Genomic DNA, 22449 nt, shown 5'->3' on the forward strand with positions numbered 1-22449 from the left:
CTTTTTCTCCAACGCCTCCACTCGAACCATCTCCATCGCCTTGGCCACTTCCCTACTCTGCCATCAGAACCCTTGGTGTGAGGGATTCTCTTTCTCCACTCCTAACTTTGCCGCCTTAATCATTGGCCCCTGCTCTACCACCAACTCCGTTGTCTGAATTATCAGTCCATCGTCTCTCCTTCTCCAACAACTTCTCCTCCATCACCAGCTCCGCCAGTTTAGTCACCATCTCCAACTTATTTTTTGAGGTACTATTTATTTTTGATATATTTTTTAGCTTAGATTTGATGCATCTAAGGAGGATTTTGATGATAAGTCAGATTGTGATCTCGATTTCTTCATGTATGCATGTATTTTTCCGAATCTATCATGTGAATTAGTGTTGTTCAGTGTGTCTAAAGACTGCTACATCCAACCTCATCATGTACTCCATTGACGAATTTATGACTGATGACAACGTTAAAGAATACATTCTATGCTGATAAAGCAGTTATTACATTTGCTTGTGGGAGTAGTTTCTATAGTTTTAAATGGCACTATTGTCTGTTTCTGATGGCTAAGAAGACATTAGTTAAACTAGCACCGTCCTTGCACATCCATACAACACTTTTAACAAAGATAATCAAGCATTATAAGCATTATAACTCAAATGCATCTATATAAATCATTAATTATAGTTATCATGTGGCATGAAATCGAAGAATAGAACAATGAAGCACATTCATCCTTCTTCCAAAGAGGCCCTTCCTCAGTTTACTCACACCATCAAAATTACTCCATTGTTCCATCGCCTACATCTTAATCATATATTATCTATCCCCTTTACAATTATAATTAGTACTAATCCCTAGGGCGAGCCAGCCATAAAGAGCTAAGTGCCCGGAGGCGAGAGAAGTAGTCACTGATGGCCAGCAGTGCACGGGCTGCTTGACGGGTCGTTAATATGCGATGCATTTGATGCAAGGTCTGCTGCCGCAAAAGATCAGCCTAGGAAAAGAAGCATATTGTCATACAAATAGGGTTACGTCCGAAGACATGCAAGAAATCACTTGAAGAAATGCTAAAGATTTATATATACATACATATACACATGTAACGATTCTTAGCAAGTTCAAAATGAATATTATCAGAATTTTGAAAAATATTGCCTTGATAATATCTTTTATAACTTAAAGGACATCATTCACAAATGTCAGGAGAAAACAAGAAATTTAGAACATCTACAAAAATATCTAGAACTAACTTTTTGAAAGTTTATGACCCTTCTCTACATTTAGAGAGCAAAAAAAAAATAGGATGTAAGAAAAGACATTTTGATTGTCAAGTATGCCTCATACCTGCCGAAGGAAGCTCTCTAGCGTCCCTAGCTTGCTCATAGCAATCGCCATCTGGCCCATGTAATTAGCAACATTATCAGAACCAGCAGATGGCCCAAGAGAAGCTGAAGCAAGGGTATCTGAAAGAGATTGCTGCAAGGCTTCCATTCCCTGAGACAAGGCATCCTCAGCCTGTTGGGATGACAGCTGAAGGTTACATAAACCCATCAACTGCTGATCTGTCAAAGGTTCAAGATGGTTTGCTAGTATCTGCAAATTTTTCAGAATAATCAACTTGACGTTCAAAGAACATCGACTTCTAGGATTCGTAATTCTAGTTTCTGTTTAAGAATACCCAAGAAATGGTTATTTTGCATATATGCTTACTAATATAGCTGACTGCATATTTACCCTCCAAAAATTACTATTTGCATACACAACCCTAAATCATCTTGCTTTTGTATAAATCTCTCTACTAGATTTTTTTTAATATATTAATAAATAACCATTTAAAGTAGAAAATGAGTCTCTTATCCTTTTGCATTGATACTGTTGAAAAATTTATATAAAATATTGCTCTTTTCAACACAAATTGAATGTTAAATTTTAAAGGCCTTAAAGTAAAAGGGTAATAGTGCCGAATGATGCTCAAAATGGTTTTTTATTAATTTTATTAGCCAAAATTTGATGATATATATATATATATATATATATATATATATATATATATATATATATATATATATGCAAATAGTGATTTTCAGACGATATATATGCAATAAGCTATATTTGCAATGGTAATATATGCTAAAAGCCTAAAAGAAATTCTAATAATTACCTTTAAAAGTTCAGATGATCTGAATCCCCCCAACCACATGAAACACCTCTCTGTAGGGGTTGTCCACATGCCTGAAAGCATGTGGAAGACATCAGACTTTGTACCGATGCTTTTGAGCCTAAAAACTTCATCATAATGTGTCATCACAGCATCAACATGAAGCCGCAGCTCATCATCACCCACATGAGCATTTAATGCTGACCTCAGTTCATTAATCTGACGTTGATGTTCATCAAGCCACCGGGCATACTCCATATCAAATGCCATGGCCCCTAAAGTAATTTCCAGTCTAAGTTACTTATGCGAGATAGTTTTATATATGTGTAGCAAGCAAATGCAGGTAGGGGTAAGAGATGGCAAGGCAATGAAAAGCCTCATAAGCATCAGGAATGAAATTTTGCTTTTACGTGATTGTAAACATCATCAACAAGCTCATGCATACTGTAATTGTGATGATGTTTATAACAAAAGATTGAAACGCTGCAATGTGATATTGTAGAAATGATGGAAGAGATTTGATTTTATCTGTTAATGCTACATGTAGATGTAAGAAAGCACCAATCCATGAAACTTGTCAGTTGTGAAGGTGAGACCATTATATGTGAACTATCTAGAGAACAGCAGAAGTGCATATGTTCGGAGTTTCTACAAAGTACTTGCAGAACCCACACCCTATATCTTACTAGTCAATTATGATGAGGATATCATTACATCTGAACTAGAGAAGACAAAACAAGCATACAAAGCAAAAGAACAGGAAAAAAGAAACAATATCTTTGGCTAGATTGGAAAAATGGCAGACAGACATAGTTTCTATCAAAGAGAAGCTGCAGCTCTTATAGTTAGAGATGAGTCCACAAAGGATCCCGATAATGTCAACACTACATCAAAAGGAAGAGCAGCAATTACTAAGAAAGGACAAGACGAATAAACTCTAGACTACCCACCTCCTGCTTTTGCAACTTTGTCTATGAACAAGTACATAATCTTTGAGTACCTCAGAATTATGTATTCTGATAGAAATGGTAAAGTGAAATTATGTAACTCTTTCAGCGGAAAGTAAATGCAACATGAAAAGGACAGAAGATGAGTGCATGATTATTTCCATGCTAACCATTACCGGACATGGAAAGTTAGTCGAAATAATGATCATTGAGGAGTATCTTTCAAGACTACCCAGTTAATCAAATGTAAAGATTTGAGAAGCAACTATGTTTCAGCCAGGGTGATTACATGACCCTGATGTCCAGTTAATCACAACATATATCTAAAATTTCTGGTCAGACTAAAACTAATAGCATACATAAGCCATCCCAAACAAAGGACATTCTTGGAGCTTCTCGAAGATGCCAAGCCAATAGAAAGGGACTGAATTGAAGGACGATTCCAGCAAGAAAGAAAACAATTGATACAGGTTTATGATTACGATGTAGGACAAAGGGTCATGTTTGTACCTGACCTTCCTCAGAATAAAATTTGGAAAATTAGTACAGAAACTAATGAATTCAATAGTGCCTTTTTCTTATTTCCCTTCATCTACTTAGAGATTAAAGTGGACTTGAAACAGCTTATTTAGTTGCACCAACCACTTACACAATAAGAGCTATGGTTAAATGCTTGTAACAGACAGTTTGACAATTTTGATTCCAAATTATTCTTTTTTTTCTATCTTCCCTCTTCTTCCCTTACCGTGTCCCCTGTTTTTAATCTCTGTAATTGGATTTGCAAATAAATAGATCTAAAACCAGGTTGACCATCATCTTTTCTGTAAGTCATTTCCTTTTAGTTGTGCTTTCTTTATCACCTTTTTTTCAAGTTGTAAATGGTTTCTAGAAACAGATATATGAAACACTTAACATGCTGTAAACCAAACTATAGTCTCTAAATTCTCAGTTTTGCTTCCCTAATATTGGATAATCCATCCATCCATCTTTTCCCCTGTGCCAAGAATCCAAGAAATATGAATCTATACCCTATTTTTCAGAAGTTTCTCAACAAATAGTCTATATTATAAATTTGGGACAGCAAACCAGGAAAATTTTATTTCCCAGATTATCCTTAAAAACTTCTACTCCTTATAAAATGCTGAAAACCACTTCTCAAATCTAATTCTGGTTCTTTGAGACTGTAATTCATTTCACTATAGTATCTCCAGTGAATCTGTCTCAAGGAGAGGGGGACAGGGGTATAGAGAGTGTGTGCGAGAGGAGGGGGTGGGGAGGGAGGGAGGGATGGGGAGCTAGCGCACCTATAGTTCCATCAAATCTAAGTTTGACATTGAGTAAAGAAGTGTTGATCATGTGTTCTAGGCAGTTTATGGTTGTCAATGGAGGAATATTTAAGTTAAGTTCCTTAAATTTGACAGAGCAATAAATACCTTCCAACATCAAAAATTATAAAATTTGTCTTGTTAGTTTTCAAAATGAAAGTTAAGCATTTACACTTGGCAACAGACATTATACTTGTGTTTCAAGATTCGTGAATTTTGCAAGAGTTTGAAATTTTAACAGCAAAATCAATGAAATAGTAGTCTTATTCAGGGGTGCAAGTGTGCCAAGCCAAGCCAAGTATCAAAGCAGCTCATGCTTGGCTATGGTATGTTCATTAGGTAGCTGCTTGAGCTCAGCTCAGGCTCAAGCTGTGGTTAATAATAAAGATTTGAAACTAAATATGGTACCTTGAAAAGCCAAGACAAGCCAAGCCAAGGTACCATATTTAGCTCCGGCTCAAGCTTGAGCTCAAATAGCTAATTGTGGTACCTTGAAGAAAGATCTGAGTTGCAATGCCCTTATTTATACCAATAAGGTCTACCTGCAAAACCCAGAACCAAGGTCCGCCGTACCGGTACCGGTCGGCGTACCGGTGGCCGGCCGGACCGGTACGGTACCGGTCGGTACCGGTACCGTACCGGCCAGTACGCGGTGGTTTCAAAAACTATAGCGCGCGGTGCTGTGGTTCTTAAAAAAAAATCGTACCGGTGCGAACCGGCCGGTTAGCACCGGTACGAGGCTGGTACCGACCGGTTCGGACAAAAAACCGGAAAATACCAATTTTTTTGTCGTTCCGGTACCGGTCTAGGACCGGACCGGTACGGCATTCCATGCCCAGGACAGATTCCTCTTCTAGTTAGAAAAGATCAAAACTTTCTGTAAATAGTCATGCCTAGTGGAAATGATAATAAAAAAGCCAAAATCTCCCTAGAACTAGATCTTAACTCCTATATTCACTTTGTCTTTAGTCATTTCACCTAATTCTTCCTAGATTGTGAGCTATGCCTAGTCAAAATCTTACCCAAAAAGAAAACTTTCACTTTGATCGGCCTGTTTCAAGGCCTAAACATCATTATAATACTCGTTCACTATGCACGACAAACCCTTTAAGGTCATCAAACCATCATAGTACTCTTCAAGACTCAAGAGCTGCATGGTGATGCTTGATACTGCCAAAAATGGGTATTGGATAAGAAAGTTATGCCCTGTAGAATATAAGATCCATGATCAAGTCCTAGATTTGGTAGATCTTACTCCCAAAACCCATTGAGATCTATTGAGACTAGTGATCCTTCGTTGTTTGAGCACTCAATGTTGGAGGATAGGCTGAAGAAGAGAAAAGTATGATGAGGTAGGAATAGATATGGAGAAAGGATTTAGATGAAAGTCAACCGAACCGTCCCGAACCAAGCAGTTTGGCCCATGCTATATAGTACTGGAGGATAATCGGGACAATTCCCCTCGACTTGGAAATAAAACCAAACCGCACTGAACCGAGCAATTCGATGTGGTACCAATGCGAATAGGATGGTTCACACCAGTTCAGGCATGCATACCGCCTGCCTGACTCCAATAATTGGGGGCACTAAGCTCCCCCATGAGTTCTCAGCACCTTCCAACCCTCTTTGAACCCCTTTTAAAAAAATCAAAAATCGGCCAATTCTAGCCATTTTCATGAATTTTACCCTGGTTTTTGGCTGAAATCAGGTAATGCCACTCTCCTCTCTTCATTTCTGATTTTTTTAATTCAAAGGACAAAAATTGGTTGTAAATTGAAAAAATAGGAAAAGGTCATGTTAAATTTGTATATTTTAGTGTCATTTCATGATATGTTCTAGATCTAGGAAAGATCTTTATGACACCAAAATTTTATATTTTTATTCAATAGGTAACTATTTAAATTAAAAAAATAAATTTTGGAATTTAAAATTAAAAAAATAAAATAAAATTCAAAAAATGATTATAAAATCAGAAGCATGTTTAGGAGTATGAATGCCACTCACCATAAAATTTTCGTACAATTTTATTCATATTTGGGCAGGATCATGTGAATAGTGATATAGAGCCAAATTTGAATAAAATTGTAAAATAACTGGCTTTCCACGCATGCCCACAGGCTGAAAAAAATATACGTAGCATCTATTGTGGGATGCTACATGAATGTAAGGTCAAAATAATTTTTAAATTATTTATTTTTAATAATTATTTTTAAATAAAAATAAAAAAATAAAAATAATACAAAAATATAAAAAAAAATCATACAATGCATAGGTGATTCAGAAGTATTTTCTGAAGTAGAAATATTTTTTTCCACAAACTAAAATTTAATTATTTTTCAAAAAATAATTAAATGAATATAAGCTGAAATAATAATAAATGCAGCATCCTTGTTGTGGTTCCACATTTTTTTGAATTAAAATTAAATTTCATGATATTTTTAGTTAAATATTAAATTACTATAAAAATAATTAAAATTATTTAATTAAGTAAAAAATAATAAAAAATCAGTATTGCAACTGATTAATATAGAAGATTTTACTAGACTAAATTGGTGAGTTTTTAATCCAAACATAATTTAACTAATTTTTAAATAATTAATTACTTAAATGCCAATTAATATAAAAATGTTTGGCATATCTTGGTTTCACCATAAGGAATGAATCCATCTGGAAAGGAGCTGAAGCATGACATCGAGTAGGAACAGAGTGGCATGCTCTCAAGTTAACACCACTCAAGGTGCAAATGGTGCAACACGGAGTTCAGAGAGCTACACGATGCATAGTATATTCTTAAACTGATGGAGGATATGATAGATCAAGAGAGTAGAACATCATGCAGATGGTCGCTGATAATAGGCTACAGTATAAGGCTATCGATAAGTTGTTGATATTGAGGTGGCTATACATTTTCTAGACACCATGTGCTACACATTGCATCGACCTCATGCTGTTGGGCATCGAGAAGATTTGCAAGGTCAAGTAGGCCATCAAGATTGCCCAGATCATCACTAGGTTTACCTAAAATCACACATAGATCCTAGCTCCGATGAGAAAGTTAAGTGGGGGAGAGATTGAGGCTAAATGTTACATGGTTTGCCACTAACTATATTGCACTTGACGACCTTCTTGAGAGAAAGAAAAGTAGATATGCAAGGACCGACACCACGGAGAGCCGCATGGAGGGTTTCTTCACAAGCTAGAAGTTTTAGTCAATATTGAGTGGCAGAAAAGTAGATATGCAAGGACCGACACCAAGGAGAGCTGCATGGAGGGTTTCTTCACAAGCTAGAAGTTTTAGTAGCGCACCAAGAGGAATGTAAAGGCTATCAAGCCTTTATAAAGCATGCTTCGAACCATGGATAGTGAGAGGTACCCTTAGATGAGCTTTCTTTATCACATGATCATTGCGGAGGAAAAGATCAAATAGGTAGATCCGGCAAATACACAAAAGCAGGTAGATCATCGAGCAAGCAAATCCAACCTATCGCACTTGGACTCATTGGGCTAGTTTTTACAAAAAACTAAAACACAATTTCATTGATCATCAGTAGTAACAAGTACAAAATCAAGTTCAATGATTCTTGCTATTTGTGTACCCTGACGGTATCAAGGCTTCATGTACGAGGACCCCTTCAGGCTTCTCGAGCTCGATTATTCAGCATATATTCTCCTAGCTTAATGCAAAGCTTTCACATTCTCCCTGCTCAATGGCTTTAATCTTTAAGAGGCTGACTCTCTAGCTTAGGCTGCTCATTTGTAGGCTACCTAGGTTGGGGGCATGGATCCTTCAATCGTAAATCCTCTAAAATTGCAGCAATTATCTTGGCAATCGGTTGATCATCACTTTACCTCTAGTGTTCGCCTGCCCTAACTAGTGTTTTGCTAGTCATCAATATATCAATCGAGGTAGCCTTGTCTGATGAGAACCTCAAAATCATGTTTCAATTGTTGGCACTCAGTATTATGCTCATGATCTTTACGAAACTGATAGTATTTGCTCGTGTCTCCTGTCATGATAGGAGCTTTCATCCTTCGAGGCCAGCGCAGGTAGCCCCAATCTCAGATCTCCATTAAGATTTGAGCTCTCAGAATGTTAAGAGGAGTACACCTCTTGAATCTTCGAGATGGACTTCTCGACTGTGGGGTGCTCCTTTCTTCTCGACTTTGTTTTCTTCTCGACTCATCTTTTTCTTCATGGCTCTTACACTTTTTGCCCTTTTTTTTCTCGTGCGACCTACTTCTGAGCAGCTATAGCTTCCTCGACATAGATATACTTGTCTACTTGGGATGGGAGTTCGGCCAAGTCTTTGCTACTTTTTCTCCAACGAGAAATTGAAGCATGAGCCTTTCTTCTCATTCATCACTATTCCCACCACAATAGATTGATCTAGCTCACTAATCTACATCTCAACATTGAATCGGCTAATATAGTCGCAAAAGGATTTATCTTCCCTTTGCTTGATAGAGAACCGACTAGCCGAGGTCTTCTTGCATCTTTTATTGCTGATGAAGTAACCAACAAAGTGGTGGCTCAGCTGGTCAAAGAATCCAATTGAGCTAGATCGAAGACTTGAGTACTAGAGCCGATCAGCTTTCTAGAGGGTCGTTGGAAAAGCTTGGCCCATCACGTCGTCAGCTGCTTCTTGCAATAGCATGAGAGCTCTATAACTCTCAAGATAGTCTATTGGATCTAAGGTGCCATCATAATGCTCGAACTGAGGTATCTTGAATTTCTTCAGCATGGGCTCCTCCATGATCTCTTTGGTAAAGAGAGGCTCATTCATCATCTCCAGATCGTTGCTTACCCTCGCATGCTTTCCCCTAAATACCTCGATCTTGTTTGTTTCCTCAATCTTGCGGTCGAGATGGACTTCCCACTTGGAGACCCTGTCCAAGTCATGTGGGAAAGAGTCGACTAGACTATAGCCTATCTGGAAGAAAGAGCTAGAACGATTGCACCCTTGATTTCGCTCGGGAGGAGCGTGGCTACTGCCCTGCACCGAGCAATCTTGGTGGTTCGGCTGGCTAGCTGGAGAATTTGCAATCTGCAAATACTATAAGTTCGGCAATATTGTGGTGAGGGCCTCTACTTGCTGGACAAGCAGGCTAAATTGCTCAATGTTAACAGCTCGCGGAGTCAAACTAAGGAGGCTAAGATCTATAAGGACCGCGTAGGGAGCCATTAGACTCCGGTTGAGTAGACGCTAGATGGTTATTTCTTTTGAGCTTCATGACTTATTTCGCCTTGTTTCCAATAGACAGTTCTAATCTGTTGTTGCTGATCACCGAACTGTTGTCGATCACCTCTATCGATCTACAAAACAGCAACAGGTCAAAACTCACCGGGGTTGGCTTCGACCGGGCCCTCCGATGCTTAAGTCAAAAGGGATGTTTTGACTATGAGGAGAGAGACGAATGAAAACCTCAGTATAGTGGTGTTATTGGTATTGAACCTTTCATGCAGGGATTTCAATCCAATATATAGCCAAGAGGTCGGAATCTCCAAAGGGTTGTGTTGTAACGGACCGGAATCGTACAATAACAAGTAAGGGATGTCCAATAACCATCCAAGATTGCATCATAACTACCTTAAGATATGTTGTAAGTTGTAACCATCCAGGATCGTGCTATAACTGTCTTGGCACATGCTATAACCATCCAGGTTCATTATTATGATCTTTAACTCTCTGCATGATCAAAGGAGAGCTTACCTGAAGGGAGGACTAATGTCACTGTCTGGGATAAAAGGACTTAGGTCGGTTTGGGATAGTTGCTGAGCTGAATGGTTGTTCGTTCGAGCAGCAGAATTTTATATCGGACGATACATAACCTTGGAGGTTGGTTGCTTCAGATCTGCTCGGCCTAGCTCTCAGATTGGTTAACCTTGGAGGTTGGTTGCTTCAGATCTGCTCGGCCTAGCTCTCAGATTGGTTAGCGTGATCTTGATATGACTTTCTCAGAAAATTTGGAGTATGACTAGGGTCTATGTCGGTTGTAAGCTAAACTAATCTGGCTAAGCCACGTCATTAGGGTTATGTATTGCCATATCAAAAACAATATCTGAAAGACTCCAGAACCAAACAGACTCGAATTTCTTAGTTTCTAACTTCAACACCACAACAAACTCAACTATCAGCTCAGCCAATGGACACGACTGACTAGCTTTGTCTTAGCATTATCCCCAATAATCACTTCATGCTGACATGTTATAGAAGATGTGAACCGGAAGGATCACCAGACTTCATGCCACTACGGGTAGGGCTGGACAGGGTTCAGAAGTGAGATCCACCGCATCGACAAGCTGAGTCACGAACCAAATTTTCGAAGGCCACAACTTAATCATACGACACCTGATTAAGATGATCTTTTTTTTAATAAACTTTTTCGATATCTATGATATCGCACCCCTTGAAAGGTTGTGGCACACCTAGCGTTCAGGCTCAAATTCCATCATTTGAGCCCTAAAATGAGCTGATCAAATCAAAAAAAAAAAATTCGAGAAAGACTTTAAGCAGACGTATCTTCCAATGAAAGAAGGATGGAGCAATAGAAGACAGCTTTGATGTAGAATTCGAGATCTACCTCCTCTAAAATTTTAGCTTTTTTGAGTTTATTTCTACTAGTCATGTCTATTTTTGGAAAGTGAGTTCTTTTAGAACTAGAACTCTAGAAGAGAAATCCAATCCGAATTACGCAAAGACATACCTCACCATTATAAATAGAGGATACGTACCTTCGTCTTAGGACCGTCGATGAAAGAAAAAGGGAGGTAAACCCTACTTTTCCAATTCTTTCATTTTTTTTAAATTTTCTTTTCAGAAATTTGAGTTAAGTGGGCTAAGAAAATTTTTTCTTCTCCCTAATCGAATCAAGTTGTTTCAGCCAACACTACTTATTGTAATACACTATGTGATAGTGTCGTCAAAGTTTGCTACCTATGTTCCTAGGTTTTCCTGCCTATGCGTTTTGACCCTATTACCTAGGGGCCTGCCACTATCATGATTCATAAGCATGGCAACCAACTACATGCCTGCATCAACACTTGATTGCCTAATGATTACATAGTGTGCGGGCTGGCCAATGATCCGCTACTTTAGACTAGCCTAGTAATTTTAGTAAAATTAATTTTGATATGACAACAAAATGACCCTCCATTTACAATTCTCTTGATTTTCTCCAAATATTAATTTATACAAAGTAGCATATCAAGTGCATAATCTAAAATAAGTCTATCTATTCATATATGCTGTTAATTGGATCATAACCACAATCAAATATTATCTTCCTTTTCCTCTTTGGTAATTTGAAATCTATATGCGAAACATTAACTTGCAATACTTACGGAAGTCCAAAGTTACTACAATAACTTAAATAACCTGAAAATAAGCCTTGCTCAGCATATTAACATACCCTTCAGTTGCTTGAATACAATCAATAAGAGATCAAAAACGACATAAACCTTATGAGCTCATACTTACACAAGTGATTTTTGAAGAATGCATGCATATAATTGAATACAAATGAAGAAAAGAATTGCAAGGTATAGTCTACATTTTATGATATAATATGGCTAATATTTTCTTAAATTTAAGTTGTTTGATATTGATGTATTATGAATGTATTGTAGAGTGCAAGATGTAGGAACAAACTATTTATTGGGTCCCAAGGTTTAAAATATTGATATTGAGACCTGTACTAGTATTTCATTAGGATGGTACGATGCCAGGACAGTTGGTACCACCCCAACTCTAGAGATGGTCTTGTGTCTCAACGTGTACCAAGTTTTTTTTTGTTTTTGTATCTTTTCATTTTTTAAGTTTTGTCAAAGTAAATTCTTAATGCATATTTTTTTGTTCTTTTCCATGTTCAAGTGGTTTTTGAGACAATGATAAGGTATATGGTGCCGATTATTGTTTCTGTGAGATATTGGGGCTGAAGTCGGCAGCCCCAGCCGACTTCAGCCCCGTCCCCATTCTTGGAAGGCCGGAAGTGATTGCGATCCTCTCCGGTTCTTCCGGGGACAAACCAGGCAAGGGTGCCGCGGCCAATCCCGGCCACGGAATCCTCTCGGCCGCCGCGATTCACGCGGCGGAGAGTCGCCACGAGGGGTGATAAAACCCCCAAGCCCTCCTCTCCTCCGCATCCTCCTCCTCCTCTTCCCTCCTTTTCTCCTCCTCTCCGTGGTGACCGGCGTGCCCTCCCGACCGAGCGCCGCCGTCCGGATCCCCCTCGCGGCCACCTGTTCCGAGATTCATCCTCTGGATTTCGAGCGCCGCCACCGCCGCTTGACCACCGAATCGAGCACCGGCAGCCGAGATCTTCCTCCCACTACCTCTGCCACCGCCGGTAAGCCTCCCTCCTTGCTTTCATGGGTTTTGGTCTCCTCTGTTTCAACCCAAGCAACCGAGATGATCTCGGTTGCTTCTCCTTCCCGTCGGCCACGACAACAGTCGCCGGCCGCCATGGCGGCCGGCTAGCCATCGACCGAGCCACCCAGGCCGGCCACCCAGGCCGGCCCTCTCCCTCTCCTCCATCTCTCCTACTCCCCCTGTCCGTGGGGGGGGGGTTTGGGGAAGGAAGAGGCCCATCACGGGCCAAACTGGGCCCGTTGGGCCCTATACATTGCAGGCCCAACTTGGGCCCAGTCCAGTCCGGTTGGGCCCAGTTGGGCTGTACCTTTGTGGGCTCGACTTGGGCCCGGTCCATCGTGGGCCCGAATTGGGCCCGGTCCACCATGGGCCCAACTTGGGCCCAGTTAAAAAAAAAAGAGAAAATCCGAAACCCAACTTGAGCCCTATTCAGATCCGAGCCCGGAACCCGAACCCGGATCCGAAATCCGGAACCCGAAACCCGAACCTATTTGGCCAATAAATGAAATTTTGCAGATAAGCCCTTGACATTATGTTATTTCACAAAAGGGTCTTCTGTAATTTGTATTTGATCCCCATAGAAAAGATTTATTACATAAAGGTCCCCAACTATATTTTATTTAGCCCACTCCAGCTTTATAAAATAGTACCCTGTAAATTAAGTATTAGTCCCTGCAATAAATCTTATTGCATAAATGAACCAATTAGAAGCCAACCTTGGGGGCCCTATTTAACTGGGTCTATGCGGGCCCATTCAGCCATGCCCGATATGGGCCCTAACGGGCCATGCCCACTATGGGCCAACTCTGGGCCCTATTGGGCCGTGTCCAATAGTATTATTTCTAAATTTTTGCTTAGCTCTGAAATTAACAAGAAATTAATTAAATGTAAATAGGTGAACCTGATCCGCCTATCTAAAGTAGGGATTAGGCGAGAAGAGATAAGTAACTTAATGCTTCAAAGTGCATTTTCTAAATTATTTGGTAAGATAATTATTACTGGATTAAATTCTGAAATATGTTTTGCATTTAGTAAAATGGGTCTGGCATGTTAAATTTTATTTGAAAATCATGATATATGCTCTGAAATCCGTAAAATACGACTTTACAGTTTATGAAATCTATTTTTATATATATGCATTCTCAGTATGGCTATGATCTGTTCTATTCTGTTCTGGCCCCGCCATTGGGGATTATACGTTGGACCTGTCGACTTGTAATCTGTAAGAAACCGGTTTCGACACCGTGCCACCGGTGATTAGAATAGTGGTTTCTGGACACCGTTGCCACCGGTGACTAACAATAGTGGTTTCTGGCACTCTGTGCAACCCATGCCACTGGGTTACGTGGCCGTAGCCTATCATGTTGAGATTCTGGTATCAGAGTTTTTGAAAAAATGATAATAAATTTTGAAAACAACAAAACAACGATATTTGTGATTTATTCCAGACATCATCCTGTATTTTGATCTGATATGCTCTAACTCCACTTTGGGATATTTTGTTGCTTACTGGGCTAGTGTAGCTCATTATTTTATTTTTTCTGTTTTTTCCAGATCCAGAGGCTTGATCGCACGGGATTGGGGAGTGCGTTAGATTTCCGACGATTTCTTCGATTATGGGCATTTTAGTTAGATTAGTTTGGACATTTGAATTATGTTGGCATATGCTATTTTGCAATTTTGTAAGACCGCTTTTGGAACAATTTAAATAATTATGTCATCTTTAAATATCTGCATCTGCTTTGATATGATCTGCTGCCTTGCGCGCCCGTGCGGCCTGCCGTGCGGGCGTGCGGCATCTGCCGCGCCTCGGGCTCGGGGCGTGACAGTTTCAACAATATTTAAAAGAATTACCGACAAATATAAGTGAAACGGCACCCTCCGTGGGTACTATATATATTTTTCCCTACCTAAATTGAAACCTTTTTTGTGGGATAATTTTAAATTGATCCCAATTTTGGGTCTAGGTTCCGGTGCTCCCGAACATGCCCAAAATTCATCCAAATGATGAAACAATTTAGTAGCACGTGCATAATAATAGTGCATATATGCTACAAATTTTCCTTCTGAATAACTACTTTGATCTAAAAATATAATTCTATAAAAATAAAATTTACAACATATTTGAATTTCATGCCAAATAGAAAAATTTGACATGAGTACCCTTTTTTTTCCAACCAATTAGTGGCAAAAAGTAAATGGAGAGACCCGAAAGCAAAGCAAAAAAGAAAAAGAGAGCATGGGCCCCGCATGCTCTCTTTCTCCTTTTGCTTCAATGAGGTGACCTGGTCAGGCTGCGCTTGGTATCAACAGAACTAACCTTGCTATCAGCCTAAACAATTGGTTTCAGCCAGGCCGGGCAGGATGTCTTGATCAAGTCAAGGATCAGTGTCCCACACCATACCAATCTTGTTTTCCTGTTGGAACAGTATGGTAACAATACCATCCCTATTTTGGCAGGTCCTTAAGCATTGCTTAATCCTCTTTCTTTGCAGTTATGTTAATGTGCTTAAACATTTTTTTTGCATTGCAACCAAAATGTTCACTAGAGAAATATCAAATATGACCAAGCAGATATTAACATAAACACAAGGCCAAGGATCACCAAAAAGGTCAGATACAATATAATTAGGACCTAGACAGTGATTGTGGTTATTTTGTTGCGAAAATGAATCAAGCACTGTTAAGCAGCAAAAGTTGTATAGCACATTCATAAAATAGAAATTATTGTGATCAAAACCAGTTACAGATCCAAACAAGTCCTAATAATTTCAGCAACTACGAAAGAAAATTATTTGCCTGGGAAAATACCATTTCCACCAACTGGATAACTATGATCTCCCAAGAATCCACCTGCAATAAAGATCCCCTGCATAGTAGGAAGTGTATAGATTTCATCTTTGTTTCTTAGAAAAGCAATTCGACCAATTGGTGCTAAGCAACAAAGAAAAAGAAATAACACTCATCATGCCTGCTGTCGTGCTCGTTGAAGCTCCTGCTCAAGTTGTATCAACTTCAAACGGCTATTCTCTAGCTGCTGAACATACGCCTATATGATGTAGAAGCCTATCAATGATATGAATACATAGATACACATGCATGCAAACACACATGCGCACACCCACACATCTAATTGCAAATTGTCATTGATATATAATAAGTATAGAGTACTAAGAAAGAAACAAAGGAAAGAACATTTGTACGCAGTGTCCGCCAAGCCGACCGAACTGGTGTGCCGGTGGGCTCCGGTACCGGTTGGAACTGATGCCGAACCGGAACCACCAAAAAAAAAAGCCGACGCACGCGCACGTCCGCGTTTTAGCCACTCTGTGGCATTAAATGCCCACGTGGACTCGCGCTCGCGCGCGGTGCCGCATGGGCTCACTGCCCCGCGTGACGAACCGCAAGTGGGCGCAGGGAAACAATGCGAGCACGGGGAACCACGCGGGAGCGAGCTTTCCCGTGCGTGGAATCGCGCGCATGCACGAGCGATTCTCCACCCGTGCATGGGCACGCTGCCCTACGCATGGAAAGATTTTTTTTCTTTTCTTTTCTTTTTTTTCCCTTCCCTACTTCCTCCTTCTCGAACTCTCTCCTCTCCTTTCTTCCCCTCTCTCCTCCTCTCTTCTCCTCTCTTTCCCCCCTTCTCCCACGAGCAAGGAAGAAACCATTGGGAGGGATGCGCGCGCATCAGGGTGCTCGGGAGGGGGTCGGCCCGAGGTACATCGAACAGTCTTCTTCTCCTCTTTCTCTTCTTCTTCCTCTTCTTTCTCTGCTTTCTTCCTCTTTCTTCCTTTCTCTTCTTTCCTCTGCTTTCTTCCTCTTTCTCTTCTTTCTTCTTTCCCCCTCAATTCTTGCCCCGAACCGTTTTATGTGGCTGTACCGTACCGGTAGGGGTTGGTACCGGTACAGTACATGCTGAACCGGCCGGTACGGGCCGGTTCAGCAGACTATGGTTGTATGATACTTGTACAGTGGAAGGAAAACAGGTGCAAAGGATATAGAAAAGACAAAAAAATAAGCATTATCAAATCAAAATGAATTCAGAAAATTAAGCCTCGTGCTGTCATTGGTATGCATCAAAAGCTAGTTGAATCCAAGTCATTTTTGGTCTCTGTGACTCTTTCCAAACCCTTCAACCTATGCTAATCTCATCTTCATGGGGCTTTTCAAAGTGTATGAGCAATCTGGAATGATCCACTATTTTTTATCATCTACACTTGCATACCCCAGCATTCCTATACCTTATTAGTTTCTTAATCTATGCTCCTAATTTTATGGCTGATCAACTTAGAAAATCTCATCATGATGGGGAAATTTTCACCCTCCTCGCTACCCAATATTCTTCTTTACATAAGGGGATCATATCATTGTAATTTAAGTTTGTTTACTAATCTACACATTCAACGATTGCATAACAAGATATAGCCACAGCTCTATTTCACTGACACTGGTTTAATCTTATTAGATCCATATTTCCGTACCTCCATTTTACAGAACAAGTCTAGATAGAAAAACCCATTTATTTAATAAATTTTGTTTGTTAATTCCAATTAAGAATGTAACTCTCCCATTTTATAGCTGCACGGCTTGTATTCCATGTATTCTCTAGAAATTCTTGTATTAATTTCATGTTCCTCCCCTACTCCATGTATTAAAAATTTAAAATATTAGTTGTCACTACACATACAGATGTATGTTTGCATACACATATGCAAACATGTACATATATAAAGGGTTAGAATACACAATAAGAATTAAATCTTAGGCAAGAGAGTTAATGATTCAAAATCAATGATGCTCCCACTCTAAATTTAACATCCACGTTGTTCGTCATAACCTACAAAACCAACGATACCCGAGAAAAGAAAGGTACGGGTTTTTATGGTCTACTTCATATGCATTATGAGGGTGGAAAAATGGAGTTTATGAATTTTTCTAGGGTTAACATGATTTTTTATTTATAGGAATTTTTATGAAATAAATCATAATTAATGTCGTTGATTTCTAGTGGGATGGCCTATCAGTCAAAAATGAATTGTTAGATGTTTTACTTCATGCATAGATGCATGCATCTATAGAACAGATGTTAACTGCCATTCTAGAATAGCAGCCATCATCTAATGGTAATAATGGCAAATTGCAATCTAATGCTTTCACTGTTTAGGAAATAATCATTTTTATATCAATTTTCATTAATGTAAGTAGAGTATTAAACCAAAACCAAAGCTAACATTACAATATGTGAACAACAATTTGTCAAATATGCTAACATTTTAGTGTTGTAATCTGTTATCTGCTGATATAAAAGCTAATAGTGCCTATTAACAGCTACATTTTTGTTTGAAAATGAACTAACTAAAGGATGGAGTAGGCAAACAATGACCATTATTTTTTACCACCAGTCAGTAGTAGCAACCCGCAAAAGCCATTATAATAGCAAAGACAATTTTACTGAAAAGTTATCTTGCTTAATTGATCAAAGTTATTGAATGTTCAAGAATTGCCACTGGATATTTAATTGTTCAAGCATTCTCATGGTCTACAAAATTAGACGCCTAAAAATTGGTCTCCTTTCAAAAGCCTTCTCTTGGAATTTTCTCTTATCTCCATTGTTCAGACAATTATCATTGCTCAAATCTAATCTTGTAAACAAGTTATGCCAAATTATATAAGCTTCATACATACAATACTCTTAAGAGGGTAAACAAGCACCTACATTGTATCACACTTTTCGTGTATTGATTTGCTTGATTTATTAGTTTATTTTCTTAATCTAATTGTACATTTTTGCTTAATATTTCCTCACTTCTTTTTTGGAGTCACCTTTTTTTTATTTCCAATATTGAATTAAAACTTTGGCTCCATCCTTCTACAAGACCCTCATACTCCATGAAGATGGATGTAACATTTGTTGTGAGAGAACAATGCAGGATTTTTACATGGCATGAAGTTTTCTCACCCTCCATGCCATATATGGAAGACGCTGCTACACTATGCCCTTTCATGAAGCCATTTCTATTACCATTGCCAATGTCTGATTTTCCTCCCCATGTAATTTCTAAAAAGACTACAAGGCCAACAATTAAGAATCTGAAATTTCCTCCACAACAAGCCCTAAAGTTCCTTGTGAAGCTTAAGATTATTTTCAATCTGTCTTCCAATGTACAAAGGAGTTGCCTTTGGAGTCAGATTTGGTATTTAACAGGGAAGAATGTGCATATGAAAGGAAGGATGATCTTTAGCCAAATGAAAGGCCTAATTAATAAATACATAAAGGTAACATATGGCAGCTAATAGAACTGCGTGACCTTTTCTCCTTCATCAATCATTTTTTTAATGTTCTAGGTTAATTTGGTTCACTCATGAGTACTAGGCCCGAGGATGAGCTCCATAAAACATATACAACAAATGTAAATCAATTTTTATAAAACTGAAATATTCACAGAATATGCAGTAAGAAATGCTTAAAGTTTGAGATGAGATTAGGGTGCAAATTTGAGTTGCATCAAAATAGTCTAGGTTCTTCTATTGACTAAGCTAAAACTAGTATTAATTGAATAAACAATCAAGTTCCTTTGTATTTCTGTTAACGTCAAGATGGCGGAAGATAATGACTCATTACCAACATGAACCCTAGCTAGCATCACATACAGGAATCTCCACTCCCAGAGGGGAAGGGCCATACTCTGAAAAACCAAAGGTGGTTGTATCAGACATTCGTTCTTCTTGTTACTCTCCTTTGTTTATGTTTCGTCTTCAACAAGTCTAGTTATCACCATAGTTAAAATAAGTTTCTTTATTAATTTTCACAACCCCAAAGGACTATCACTTCTATATACTATAAAAAAAAAAGTTGAGAACAAAATACTGACAAAAGATGCATCAATAATAGTTCGCACTTTACTACTGCAATTAAACACGAACTAGCAATGACATGACAAACAATTAATCAAGCTCTACATTGTAACCACTAACACATGCCTTAAAACTTACTGAAGTCATTTTGTTGCGAGACTTCAACTACAATGAGAGAAAGAAAACTAAGAAAACTAACCTTTTTCCTCAAGCGGCTTTTCCGTGCAGCCTCGCGATTTTGAGCTAGCCTACGGAGTGTCTACATGGAAGTTAATTGGAATCATTACTTCCTTATCCATGCCCAAAAATACACAAATTAAAAAGACAGCACCTTATGTTCCCCTGTTTTCTCCCTTGACGCAGCAGACGAATCCAGACACACAACAGCCCCTTGTTGACTAGCTCCAATCTAAGACAAGACCACCAAACAAATCCAAAAAGAATTAAACAAGCCCAAAGTCAAATGCCTTGGAGGAAGGAGTCCAAAGTCCAAACAAGAGCACAGAAGCTCACCGCCTGATTCCCTTCATCGGCATCAACGTCAGTTGAGGTGTCTGTCCTCAGGCTGGTGACGACAACGCCAGAATCACCCCAGTTCTCGATTTGCCCCCTGGGGAAGGCCAACTTCCCCATGTCCATCCCCGCCCCGACCGCTGAAGCAGCCATGTCCAAACTTGCCATCCCCTGTTAGCACCATTAAAATCCCAACCAACCAAAAGCTAGATCACCCACATAATGAAACCCCTCAAAGCTTCTCAAAGGAAATGAAAGCCTGAGAAAATGCGGCCTTACTGCATGGGCTAAGGCCCCAAACTGTAATGGAGAGGAGGGGACAGCGGTGAGATTGCTCGAAGACTTTGGGCTAAGAATGGGACCTTCCCACATTTAAACACCAAAAAAAACAAAAAGAAGAACGGTTAGTAATTGTGGAAGCAGCGTAAAAAGGAGAAAGAAAAGGATGAGGATGTACTTCGAGTGAGGTCGAGAACAGCGTCGCCGAGGTTGAATCCGGCCTGAGGCTGGTCTCCTCTGAAACAATGCAACAAAAGAAAAGGGAGGGAGACTTGGTATAATAAGCGACGCTAGCCAAGAAACGAGAAGCATAAGAAGGTGATTTTGAGACAGTACCGATAGAGGTGAGAGGAGTACATAGCGATGGAGGAGAACAGGAGGACAACGAGAAGACGAATAGACGTACAGCAAGGAGGAGGAAAAGAGAGGAGGAGGAGCTCAGCATGTTCTTCCTCTTCTCTTCTCCAAGGGAGGTAATTTCTCCAGATGCCTTTCTCTAAGCTCTCAGACTATGCGTCCATCAATGCGATTATCAATCAATCAATCCATCCACCGTCTGTCAGTCGAATCTATCCATCCATCGCCCGTTTTATGAGTTCCGGGGTGCGTATCATATTACGATATCGTTGTTAAGCATTTATTAGTGTATTAAAAGGAGAGTAACGATAGTGAGAATGGGTGATGAGAGAGAGAGAGAGAGAGTTGCATGTGATAAGGATGAGCGAATCGATTCAAGCGTAACGTTTATAGAGCTGCGGGTCTCCTCGGCTTAAGATCGCCTGAGGGATAACTGCAATAATGGCGTAGCAGACGAAAGACCGGGGGGGACCTGCAAACAAATCCCTTTCGAGCTTGGGAAGTTGTCAGCGTATCGGTACGGACTCTTGTGTGAGCTTTTTTTTTGTTACCAGCGTTGCTGCGAGGCCGGACGTATGGTATTCCTTGCGACATAGCGCAGTACTGTTACCTAGCCATGTGTAGATTTGGATAGAGTTGCTGGGACCCACAGTATACGTACACCTGGTGCAGTGTGAAACGTGAGAGGGAGAGAGAAACAAAACCAGGGAACGTCAGCCGTATCAGAGTAAGGGAATCTTTAAGCGCGATCGTTTTGTCTGTTGTTCAGGAGTTTTTATCTATTGGTTTTTTAATATCAAGGGTGCAGCTTACGTCCACTGTGATCGTTTCTTTGTCATTACTTTCGTACAACGGCTTAAGTTTTGTATTTGGCTGTTAATGATTGTTAGCTAGTGGATTTGATATTTGAATCAAAAGCCAATCATAAAATCTCGATAATCCTCGCATTGTGTTGGCTCTGGTCTTGCTGTACACCTTGATGGGTGATTTACTCGTAATCTATCTTCAGAGTCCGTCTCATCAGCGATGTGATCTGAGTTTTTATTATGATCGGGCTACTACGAGGCCTTTCCATAAGACCTTGTTTGAACGTAACCTTAGCATCGCCAAGTGCTACGACTTGGTGTTGACACGTGCTCAGCCCAAAGCTTCCAGCGCTCGGCAACTGGTAAATGTAATAGGATTATTGTCGATGGGCAGATTTTCTAGTCAACAACGAGACGGGGATCCTCCAAACCCCATCTATCACATCGGCGATAGACCAAGTTATTAATTGATCGCAACATCATCTACTCCCCACCTCAGCCAATGCCCGCTCCCGTTCCCTCACCCCAGGTCCCAAACACGCTCGCCGCCGCCGCCCACCACTACTTCCCCACCGCTGCCACCATCCTCTCCCTCCTCCCACTCCTCACTAACTCCCACTCTTCCTTCTTTCCTCCACCCTCCATGCTAACCTAACCTCACATCCATTGCATACATCTCACAGGCAATCTCGAGGCGAGCTTGCAAGTTTCCTAGAGCTTGGGGATAGCCTCGAAGATCTAGGCTAGAAAGGCAGTGAAGAGGACGAGGATGGCAACGACGGAGATGAAAGGACGTGAGCTGTGGGAGGAGGCGGCCTAGTGTGGATGATGCGGGGAGACATCA

The 22449-nt window shown here is 39.9% G+C and overlaps 1 protein-coding gene across 1 annotated transcript; it reads right to left on the bottom strand.

Moving 5' to 3' along the window:
- Positions 1-246: 246 nt before the first annotated feature.
- LOC103706198 (transcription factor TGA2.2-like) lies at positions 247-21277 on the bottom strand. The gene is made up of 11 exons (XM_008790237.6): positions 20779-21277; positions 20621-20679; positions 20443-20525; positions 20164-20334; positions 19982-20059; positions 19850-19909; positions 15764-15841; positions 15604-15661; positions 2155-2426; positions 1338-1586; positions 247-987 (listed from the first exon to the last, which is right to left on the bottom strand). Exons 1-11 carry the CDS (start codon positions 20799-20801, stop codon positions 841-843), a joined length of 1278 nt encoding a protein of 425 aa, XP_008788459.5. The 5' UTR covers positions 20802-21277; the 3' UTR covers positions 247-840.
- Between the last annotated feature and the right edge of the window lie 1172 nt (positions 21278-22449).

This window comes from Phoenix dactylifera, chromosome 5 (assembly GCF_051530095.1).
Source record: "Phoenix dactylifera cultivar Ajwa chromosome 5, Ajwa_hap1_PhDact_Kaust_v1.1, whole genome shotgun sequence".
NCBI classification, from domain to species: Eukaryota; Viridiplantae; Streptophyta; class Magnoliopsida; order Arecales; family Arecaceae; genus Phoenix; species Phoenix dactylifera.

Bases quoted from the DNA above. Each gene is read 5' to 3' on its own strand.
- LOC103706198 (XM_008790237.6), bottom strand. From the start codon at position 20,801: ATGTACTCCTCTCACCTCTATCG. The intron at 2,427-15,603 runs GTATTTTCCCAG...AAATTACTTTAG, and splicing joins TTATCCAGTTGGTGGAAATG to GGGCCATGGCATTTGATATG. The intron at 1,587-2,154 runs GTAATTATTAGA...AAAAATTTGCAG, and splicing joins GATCATCTGAACTTTTAAAG to ATACTAGCAAACCATCTTGA.